At 34.1% G+C, this 11,519-nt stretch overlaps 1 protein-coding gene across 1 annotated transcript in view; it reads left to right on the top strand.

The window, feature by feature from the left end:
- The first annotated feature begins 944 nt into the window (after window positions 1–944).
- The window catches only part of LOC127858863 (uncharacterized protein DDB_G0290685-like), a 14,998-nt gene continuing 4,423 nt past the window's right edge, over window positions 945–11,519 (top strand). Inside the window, exons 1-3 of the mRNA XM_052396202.1 lie at window positions 945–1,045; window positions 9,399–9,510; window positions 11,328–11,425. Of these exons, the coding sequence (XP_052252162.1) occupies window positions 9,419–9,510; window positions 11,328–11,425 (190 nt within the window). The 5' untranslated portion in view covers window positions 945–1,045; window positions 9,399–9,418. The remainder of the gene's footprint in view (window positions 1,046–9,398; window positions 9,511–11,327; window positions 11,426–11,519) is intronic.

Here is an 11,519-nt window from a genome sequence, read left to right as displayed (position 1 = left end):
AAAGTTGATACATTTCACATGACCACTATACAAAAGCCATATAAAGGGACTTTGATATACACACATATCAACATATTGTCTGTATAATAAAACCAACTAACTATTGCTAATCATTGTACAAACAGTTGGAAAAATGGAAAATGAAGTAAAGCCTGACAAAAAGAGACAAAATTGGCCTGAATAAGAATAGTTGACATTATAATGGTACTAAAGGCAACATTTATAGTCAACTAACTTGCTCACAGACGATTAGAGTGTTAGCGTCTACACAGGGATTCTCCCATATGCCCATCGCCAACTTAAGACTTGTTAGTAGGGTTACGTCCCTTTCCAGAAACGCGCCGACCCAGTGTCTGTTAAGAGCCCGATGTCGGGCACTCAGCACGCAGCATTTCATTTTAACACGAGTCACTATATTTAAATCGATTTAACATCAAAATTAAACATTAATTAATATAAAATACAATCATATAACATACTTTAAAATATATCAACACATTTTAACCTTATACTGCTTTATAAAAGTCATTATTAATTTTTCACAATCATTTGAACCGGACATGATCGAATACGAAAATTAAGTTGCCATACATATTTGGATTTCGTCTTTAGACTGCATAAACATTACTTTTTTGGAATATATTTAATGATATTATAAGTATACGGTGCAGTTTGTTTGAGGTTTATAAATTTTGTTCAACATTGACGATGTTCAAGATTGCTACCGAGAATGAAAAAAAATCATAAATTGGATATTTTGAATGTCAAAATATATATACACGCAATCACGCATGACGAAGTGGTAACATAATAGTTGCAGATTTTACATTTCATTTCAACGCCTACGAAACCCATTCACCCATTCACGCTTTACCGACTGTAAAGTCGCAGTCGCCAAAAGCGTATAAAACGTTTGTAGAAATCGGAAGTTACAGCATTTGTGAATTTGTTGAAACCTTCACCAACAATAAAAAAATAATTATATATATTTATATCCTACTAAAGTTGACTATCTGTTAACCATTTGAAGTCAAACATCTGACGGGTAAGTTTCATAATTTACGCTTGCTAGTTATTTATTATGGTTTAGATTCATGTATAATTAACAAAAATGAATTTCTCATATACATACGTGTACAGAAAAAGTTAACGAACATATCAAGTTGAGCTTTCAGATTATTAATTTTAGGCAATATAATAACACTTTATTGTTAATATTCTCGCCTACTGTTTTCTGGTATTTCGTAATTTGTTTTCATATTTTTATTTATAAAAATGTCAAACTGAGATTACGATTGTATGACGACTTACAGGATCGTGTTTTATTGTGTTTCCATATATGTTTCGATGTTGCAGTTGTTTGATTGTAAGCATTAATGTAATTTAAGCGGTTTTCATATGTTTGGATTTTTTCATTTAATTCTTCCATCTTCATCTTTCGCAACATTTTCGCCATTTTCCCGATTACCCACGTTCATATTGGTGTATTTTTCACTTGTCATTAAGTCTAGTCATTCAAATAGGTTTGCGTTTATACATCTTTTATTAAAAGGGTCAGATTTGTTACGCAGAAGGTGTCCAGAGATGCTAACGACAGCTTATAAATATTTCCGTTACTTTTGTAACTTCTAGATAAAACAAATTAACCCATTTATGCCTAGCGTCTAGAAAAAAGGCCTTTGCAAACAGCGTAGACCCAGATGAGACGCCGCATGATGCGGCATCTCGTCAGGGTCTTCGCTATTTGCTTAAAATAATTTCTGTAAGAAATATTCTAAATATAGAAATAAATATACTAGACATCCCTAATTCTGGAAATAAATTGATCCAATTTAGAAGAATGGAAAGTCTACAAGGCTAAAATGGGTTAAATATTGCATTGTAGAATAGAAGTGTATTATAAGTGGTAATGTAGCCGATTTTTTTTTGTTATTATACGCTTGATCCAATAGCTAGTTTTAGTCAGGGATATAATATTCAAAGTAAAAAACAAACTTGCTTAATTACGAACCTTGCTTATATAACAGCGTCCAAATTGATATCCTTGGTATTTTTATTTTTATTGTCGATACATGATGGTTAATTTAACGGTGTCATTTGTAAATTGTATGTTTACTGTTTTATTCAAAACCTACTGTAGATGAGATTTTCATAAAGTTATTGCACAGTATCTTCAAGGTATTAAATGAATCGCAAACTTTATAAACAACGATAGGAAACAAACACTAATTCAGTCTGCTTATTTTATTGCACGCAAAATAAGGTTTTATTTGGATATGAATATCTCACAGCATTTCATAATCAAAATCTGAAGTGTAGAATTTCAATATTGTTTTGTATTAAATTACTAGCCAGAAATAGATGCGTAACGGGTGAAAAGCACTTACCGTACAAGTGTACAAGCTTAAACTACCACTATTTGCCAGTGGGATGATGTTTAACACTAGAAACTGTAATGTTTATGTGTAAAAAACTGTCCTGGTCTGATGATCATATCAGAATTACCAAAAAAAAAACTTGAAATTTAGTGAAACACCCCCAAGAAAGTGTACATAAACCCGAGCACAGACAGCGACAGATTAATGGAATTGTCAGAGCGTAACTGTACATTAACATCTTTCCTTATTCATATCGTCTGATAGTGGCGGTCGGGTCTAATCGAGCTCAAGTTTTGGTATTCATACGAAAAGCTTGAAAATTGATATTGAGTTGACAACTGCAGTTATTTTGAAGGAATTTCGGAGAATAAGTAAGTATATTCCTCATAATCAGTAAGTACCTACAAATTAATGAGTATTTAGAAGGAACCTACGAAATCTGATTGTTGGCACGTATCGTACCCCATACATTATGGGCTGCTCGCACGATACTTGGAAACCTTGAATAGCACTTGCAAATTCTTACGATAAGTAGCTCTATACAAACGACTCGTTCTTTTTGAAGCAGAGCGCGTTTCTCCTTTAAGTATTAACACATAGGATTTGGACCATGGTCTGTGAAGAGAGGGGTTTAATGCATGTGCGTAAAGTGTCGCCCCAGATTAGCCTGTGCGGTCATCATAGGTAATATACGATACATTTGGTATAAAGATTGTAACTTAAAACTCATGCATGCACCCAGCACAGGCTAATCAGGGACGACACTTTCCACTTGTATGATATTTTTTTGTTTCAAGAAAGTCTATTCTTAGCAAAACTCCAGTTTAATATCGGACAACACTTAACGCACATAAATTAATTCCCCTTTTTACAGAGCACGGCACATCTATATCAAATGATTGCACTCTCAATAGATTTATCATGGGTACTGACGGTTTTACAACACGCTTAAGATGTATGATACATTCGTGTTTTTTTAACAATAAAATACACGAAAATAGAAACTCGTTTGTGACGATATTGTGTGGCTCATATCAAAATGTGTGTGCACCAACTGCATGAGTTATTTTATGAAAAAGAAAAAAATTAATAAAATCATTATACAAAATGTATCTTATACTATCAAGCGTTCTTAAAGACGTGCTTAAAGGTTTCTTTATACCCTTTACGCATGTGCGACCATATGTGAAATTACGGGTTGTACATTAGCGAGCCAGATTGTCGCAAGTTGTCTTTACAAACAACCTATTTCCAATGAATTCACGTGTATGCGTTTTTTGTTGGTGGATTTATATGGTTTTACATCCACTATGAATAATCTGATTTCACCTGTCAATACGGTAATACCCGCAAGGGGAGTTAGACAGTATAGATAGATAGATAGATAATTTATATGACACCATGATGTAACCGATTAATTAAAAAAAACTTTCATCGTTATTAAAAGTGTCACTTCATGTTTTGTGGATTTTGGATTTTTTAAATCTGAATGCCTGAATGCTCCCAATGAAGCCGGTATAAAGTAACTTACTCATCTTTGCCATATATATCGAAATTTTGTGATTATAAGTTTTGAGACCATACTCGTCAATATTAATTGTATTGTATTGTATTATATAATGCGTCAAAGGCAGAATTTTTTTGACCCCGAAACAAGCTATTATCTATTGTTCCCCGTTTATTATTCCACCAGATGCTTCAATTAATAGAAGTAGTAGCTACCGGTATTATCAGGCGCGAAATTATTTTCCACAAGTCTTTTGTTTCAGGCAAATTACCATTTGCATCACATGCAATATATTAAGAATATGGTCTAAGTCGCATCGCCAATGTTGGCTTAGCAAACGTTCGACGATTGCATTTACCGGTATTTCACGTAAATGTAACAATCAATGTAAAAGTGCACTTTTACATGATTTTATATCTTACAATGTGAGTTATTGGTTTCACCGTATGTAAGGCGTCCGCGTGCGTGGCGTGTCGTTACCACTTCACTGCCATTTCTAAAGACTGTTGTAGTTGTTTTCAACTTTATTATCATTTTCACAACATTTTTTTCACAAGTGTATATCTACCTAAACAAAAAAACTAAAATTCTGTGGCTTCAAACATGTAGCATAAAAATTATTCCGTTTTTACATAATATTTTTCAAAAATATGTCAGCTCTAGCTATAATCGTACTTTTATATATTTAGCTAAACTATAGAACATATCGCCCCCTTAGTGCAAAAAGTATTATGCGTATTTTGTTTCTCACACTTTAACCCATTAATTCCTAGTGGACTCTCCCATTCTTCTAAATTGGATCAATTTATTTCCAAAATTAGGGATGTCTTGTATATTTATTTCTATCTTTAGAATATTTCTTACATAAATTTCTTTAAGCAAACAGTGCAGACCCTGATGAGACGCCGCATCATGCGGCGTCTGATCAGGGTCTACGCTGTTTGTCAAGGCCTTTTTCTAGACGCTAGGCATAAATGGGTTAAAAATCAAGTTATATACTCATCCTTTTAAAACATATTTTTTTTTACTTTATATACGCATTAAATCTTCGTTGAAATTACCACATCGTAAAGTTGTAATTTGAATCAGCATATGAGAAATATTTATTTTTTAGATTTATTTCGCCATCCGCGAATATGAATATGAAATAGTTTAATTGTATGAATCTCGGTAATTGGATTGGTTGTTTATCGTTCATAAAAAAATGCGGCGGTAGCAAATATTGCATTAAAAATGAACTGTTTATGTAAAATACTTGTGATTTTCTGAAATGGATTGAGGTAACTGGTTCCTGATGATAGACGAAAATTATTGCCTAAAATTGTAGACGATCGTATGCAACTTACTTACCCGATAATTTGGCAATAATTGGCAATACAACCGCAATGTGTGATATAACGCTTCCCTGCACAGTCGTAAAACATAAGTTTAAGCTTCACACCAGATCTCTAATAAGGCTGCTTTATTGCTCATTTATTCGCAATAATTTTTTTTAATGTCATCTTAAAATTAACATTTGCTTTCATAATGTTATCATTACTTACAAGAGTGGTGTGGTAATTTTATAAGAAATAAATAGATACATCTTGACAAAAAATCCTACATTATGTCACAACAAAGTATGATATCTAAAATAGTTTTGTTGAATAAATATATATGGGCACGCTCTGAGCAAAAGGGGTTTAATGCATGCACGGAAAGTGTCGTGCCAGATTTACCAGTGAAATCCCTGTGGCCAAATCTCTATATCTGGACAACTTAAAAAAACGAGAGCGCCGATGGCGTTGAAAGCATAGTTGCAAGATAAAGGGAAGTTGCTGCTGAAGTCAAGGTTTAGGTCAAAATATACTAAATAGTTTCCTTATATGTTTCGATGTTAAAGCGACAACTTTGAGCGAAAATGAATACAACATTTTGCACATAGAGACCCCCATAACCATACTTTTTCTTGACGGGCATTCTTAGCTGAATCGATTTAAGCAATAAAAAAGATATGTCATGTTCAAACCAAAAAAGAATTCGACTCAAATCAAAATCGACTGTTTTTGCACCTTTTTTTCTGCCGTTTTCTAGTGGATTGTAACCTTTTGCAGTGCCATTTTTTACTTTAATCTCCAACTTTATCCTATTTCAGGGATTTAGTAGTGAACACCTATGCTTACCCTATCAATATCTCCAAACGATTAAACCAGAACAGTCTGAAGTGTATAACATGCCTTCGAGGAAAATATGATGATTTGTTTAGAGAGTACAGCCCTTCATGACTCGATTATTTAGTATATTGTAACCTTAACTATTTTTAGAAACGGGAATTCCATATAGTGACGAACGTGAATGGTTACAAAATGACATAACTATGAAAATAAATACGTAGAATTACATTATTTCACGCATACCATTATGCAACCATCCGTTTTCTTTTCCGACTTGATACACTTACAGCTTTCCATTTAATATTTTACAGACAAAACACTCGTCCAGAATTCGCGCGAATCCATTAAATCCGATGCAACATTTAAACCGTTAGCTCTACTCGTAACGTTAATTTCTTGCTCAAAGTAAATCATTTTAACTTCAATTAACACATCTCTATTACTTTCATACTCTACTTCATCAAATCTATAGAAAGGCAGGTCAGAATCCATGTCATAAATCAGAAAACATTCATCGTTCTCCGCCATTTTTACAGTAAACAAAGGAAATAGACATTCGGTGTGAGGTCACTATCAACAAGAACAGAATTGTTTTACGAACGAAATTTGTTTTAGTTTCTTAGAAGGTTTTTTCACGTAAAACGGTCTTAGAAAAATTCACTTAAAACGGTGTCAGCAATATTCTTTGAAGAAAACGTAAGAAAAACGTTTCCAAAAAAAATTGTAAGAATTACTATATACTATATTAAATAGATATTTCGTCTGATTTTTGATCAGGTAAGGCTTCATAATGGTCAACCGATTCATGTGGATTTTCGAAATGTAGCCTAAACCTTAAGCATAGGTGCGTTGCACCTATGCTAATGAATACAAAAAAGTATTTTGCATATTAACTATTTTTACACACTAGACAAGTCGTTTGTTGCTTCTACTACTACTACTACTACTACTACTACTACTACTACTACTACTACTACTACTACTACTACTACTACTACTACTACTACTACTACTACTACTACTACTACTACTACTACTTCTACTACTACTACTACTACTACTACTACTACTACTACTACTACTACTACTACTACTACAACAACAACTACTACTACTACTACTACTACTACTACTACTACTACTACTACTACTACTACTACTACTACTACTACTACTCCTACTACTACTACTGCTACTCCTACTACTACTACTACTACTACTACTACTACTACTACTACTACTACTACTACTACTACTACTACTACTACTACTACTACTACTACTACTACTACTACTACTATTACTACTATTTACCAGTGAAATCCCTGTGGCCAAATCTCTATATCTGGACAACTTAAAAAAATGATTACAAAAAAGTATTTTGCATATTAAGTATTTTTACACACTAGACAAGTCGTTTGTTGCTTCTACTACTACCACTACTACTACTACTACTACTACTACTACTACTACTACTACTACTACTACTACTACTACTACTACTACTACTACTACTACTACTACTACTACTACTACTACTACTACTACTACTACTACTACTACTACTACTACTACTACTACTACTTCTACAACTAATCCTACTTCTACTACTACTTCTACTACTACTACTACTACTACTACCACTACTACTACTACTACTACTACTACTACTACTACTACTACTACTACTACTACTACTACCGCTACTGCTACTACTACTACTACTACTACTACTACTACTACTACTACTACTACTACTACTACTACTACTACTACTACTACTACTACTACTACTACTACTACTGCTACTGCTACTGCTACTGCTACTACTACTACTACTACTACTACTACTACTACTACTACTACTACTACTACTACTACTACTACTACTACTACTACTACTTCTACTACTACTACTACTAGTACATGTAGTAGTAGTAGTAGTAGTAGTAGTAGTAGTAGTAGTAGTAATAGTCATGATCAGAATTATCATAACCATAATAATAATATATGTACTAATAGTTATTATTATTATTATTGTTTAATTTTATAAATAAATGTTCTATACGGATTATTTTTGAATGCTACATATTGAAGCTGCCACTAATATGTGTATAGCCAATAACTCGATACTAAATTTGCACAATAAACATTATCGGAGCTTACTGAGAATTCAAACATATAATATTTAGTACCTCTATTGGTAATTATACATTGAATTTCATTAAACAAAAGAAAGAGTTTGTCACTAGCTTCAGAGATATCTTTGTCAGACGACAACACATCAACAATTTAATCAAATTTCACAAAACAAAAGCTTTAAATTATCCGTACTTTGCTTGTGCAAGGTTTACAAAAGAATTATTAAAAACATCACATATTATGAATCTTGTAAATGCGTATGCAAGATACGTTATCATTATTATGTTACGGTTGTGCTAGAGTGTGATATTTTGTATGAACGATCGAATGTGTAAGAGATGGATTAAAACAATCATAAAACAAAGCACTATAAAACGAGACGTGTTATGGCATATTTAAAAGACAGTTTTGTAGGTGTATTTTGACATAAACTTCATTTTTGTTCGAATGGATACAATTTAGGAGTTTTAACATACAACTGAAAAAACGCAGCTTTTATCATGATGCCAATGGATATTGAAATCTATAAATAAATATGTTGTTGTTTTTCTTACATTTTATTTGCCCCGTTTTGATGCAACGTTTTTTCGATCGACATCAAGATAAGAGCTTACTTGACAGGTGGCGGGGTTTTACTTGATAAGTCGTGTAAACATGCTACTTAGTAATAGGAACGACTTATCAGTCAAATGAACGAGTTTCTAAATCTAGGGTACGCCATAAGTAAAAACATGAACACGTCACATCTGGCCATCGTAGTCTTTCTCACCCGGCAGTGTTTTCATATCATTTACATTCAGTTCCTGTTCTCTTTTTCTTGTTAACCTTTGCAGCAAAGCCATGCTATACATTTTTTTGTCGTTGGATCGGCGAGCATAAGACCTCGGTAATTTGATTGATTCTGACAATTGTAAATATAATGAAGCCCTCGTTGTGCAAACATTACTGTTACTTATTGTCCCTTAATAGAGTGCTTAGAGGTTTGAAGGTCGCCGTGGTGTAATGGGTATGGCGTCCGCCTAGCGACCGGGAGCTCACGGGTTCGATCCCCACCGTAGGAGTTCTTTACATATCCCCAAAAGATAATAAGTGCTGGTTCTAGCACAGAAAACGGACTCGAGAGCGTTTATATAAGCCTAATGCTTTCGATGCTATCGAGATAAAATAAATAGGTTTAAACTTATAGAATGTTTATGATATATTTTATTTCTATCTCAGGTGCACTAAATCTGGTGAAGATGATGCGATACATGGCGCTGGTGTCTGCTCTGTTCGTGTTAGTGGCAGCCTCCTTGGTGATGTCTATGCCGACACACATAGACAACAACAAGTAAATCTACGTTGACACATGGATACCATACGTTCTTGTACATATGAGTCGTGTTCTGAGAAAACTGGTCTTAATGCATGTGCGTAAAGTGTCATCCAAGATTAGCCTGTGCAGTCCGCACAGGCTAATTAGGGACGACACTTTCCGCTTTAATGGTATTTTTAATATTTTAGTTTCAAGGAAGTCCCTCCTTGCCGAAAATCAAGTTAAGGCGAAATGTGTCGTCCCTGATTTGCCTGTGCGGACTGCACAGGCTTATCTGGGATGACACTTTACGCACATGCAGTAAGACCAGTTTTCTCAGAACAAGGCTCATATATACTAATGCATGAGCCGGTGATGGCTATCAGTTATACACGTACGGATTTGTTGATCCAAGGATATCAAAAGTGCATGCACGGGGATGTGTAACCCATTTATGCCTAGTGGACTCACCCATCCTTCTAAATTGGATCAATGTATTTCCAAAATTAGGGATCTCTTGTATATTTATTTTTATATTTAGAATATTTCTTGCAGAAATTCCTTTAAGCAAACAGCGCAGACCTTGATGAGACGCCGCATCATGCGGCGTCTCATCTGGGTCTACGCTGTTTGCCAAGGCCTTTTTTCTAGACGCTAGGTATACATGGGTTAAACATCGATTGAAGCAGTGCAAGTAGGTCTATGTTGAAACATTAGTTTAAGAACAATCTGATTAGTACAATTAAGTAAATGTGGATGCATAGATATCAGCACACATGTATGTTTTTGTAAATAATGACTATCGGCAGTTTTATGATAATAGAGTAGCAAGCAAAAAGGTTACGTTTGACGTTTACAAACATTTACTTTGTTATATAAAGTGTGCTGTCAAAAGACGTAAAAACGTAGTTTACGGATATTTTCCATTATTTTGATAAAGGCATAAAGCCGAAACGTGAAATTAAAGAAGTGGAATCAGTGATTTACAATTATTTAATATCCCTTCGGATAATTCAACTGAGACTACGTTTTAGTTGAACAATTTTAAGCTTAAATAAACTATGTTTTGTTTGTGTCTGTGCTGTGAATGCACTCAGAATTCAAGTGCGATATTCTGTGGCCTTCTGGATTTATTGTTTAATAAAACTCGACCAACTTGTATTTATTGTCATCAATTGTGGAACGAAAACAAATTCCAAATCTTTTTTTCTGTTCAATGTTTTAGCCTAGACCACATTTAAATTGATATAATATGAGCCGCGTTCTGAGAAAACTGGGCTTATTGCATGTGCGTAAAGTGTCATCCCAGATTAGCCTGTGCAGTCCGCACAGGCTAATCAGGGACGACACTTTCCGCCTAAACTTGATTTTCGGCAAGGAGGGACTTCCTTGAAACTAAAAATACCATAAAAGCGGAAAGTGTCGTCCCTGATTAGCCTGTGCGGACGACACTTAACGCACATGTATAAACCATATTTTCTCAGAACAAGACACATATATACTTTGACAATAAAGAACTATACATAAATGTGTTGGTTTTTTACAAACAATATACTGCATTTGTTTGCAAATGCCATTTAGTGCAATATAACACATTGGTGAAACCATAAAGGAAATATACGGTCAGATTCACACACATCAGTAGCATTTCCTTTGCACATTGTTTATATTACTGTCATGAAAAGGCAAGTACTGTGTACAGAGAGCAATCTATTACACACTTATATTGTTATGCTGAATGCACTGTTAGACAGAAACAATGAATCAGTCTACTGTAATTGCTGTATTATAGTCTTCAAAAAGAAAACCTGAAGTGGTGCTGGAATATTATTTTGATCTACGTTTTTCTTAAGGAGATCTGATGTCGCAGAAAATATTATGCGTGAACTAAAGTTACGGCAGGAGAAGAATGCAGCTGTTGCCGCAATCAATGCGAAACTGAAGGAATTGGGTAAGAACAGTTTACGGATGTATATAAGCATGCAATCTGAAAGAATCATGTGCTGAACTCGGTTTGATTTAATACAACTCTCGTTTAATCCCAC

The sequence above is a fragment of the Dreissena polymorpha genome, chromosome 14 (assembly GCF_020536995.1).
Source record: "Dreissena polymorpha isolate Duluth1 chromosome 14, UMN_Dpol_1.0, whole genome shotgun sequence".
NCBI lineage: Eukaryota > Metazoa > Mollusca > Bivalvia > Myida > Dreissenidae > Dreissena > Dreissena polymorpha.
Note: the sequence above shows the minus strand (reverse complement) of the source record. Positions and strands in the feature narration are given on the sequence as shown.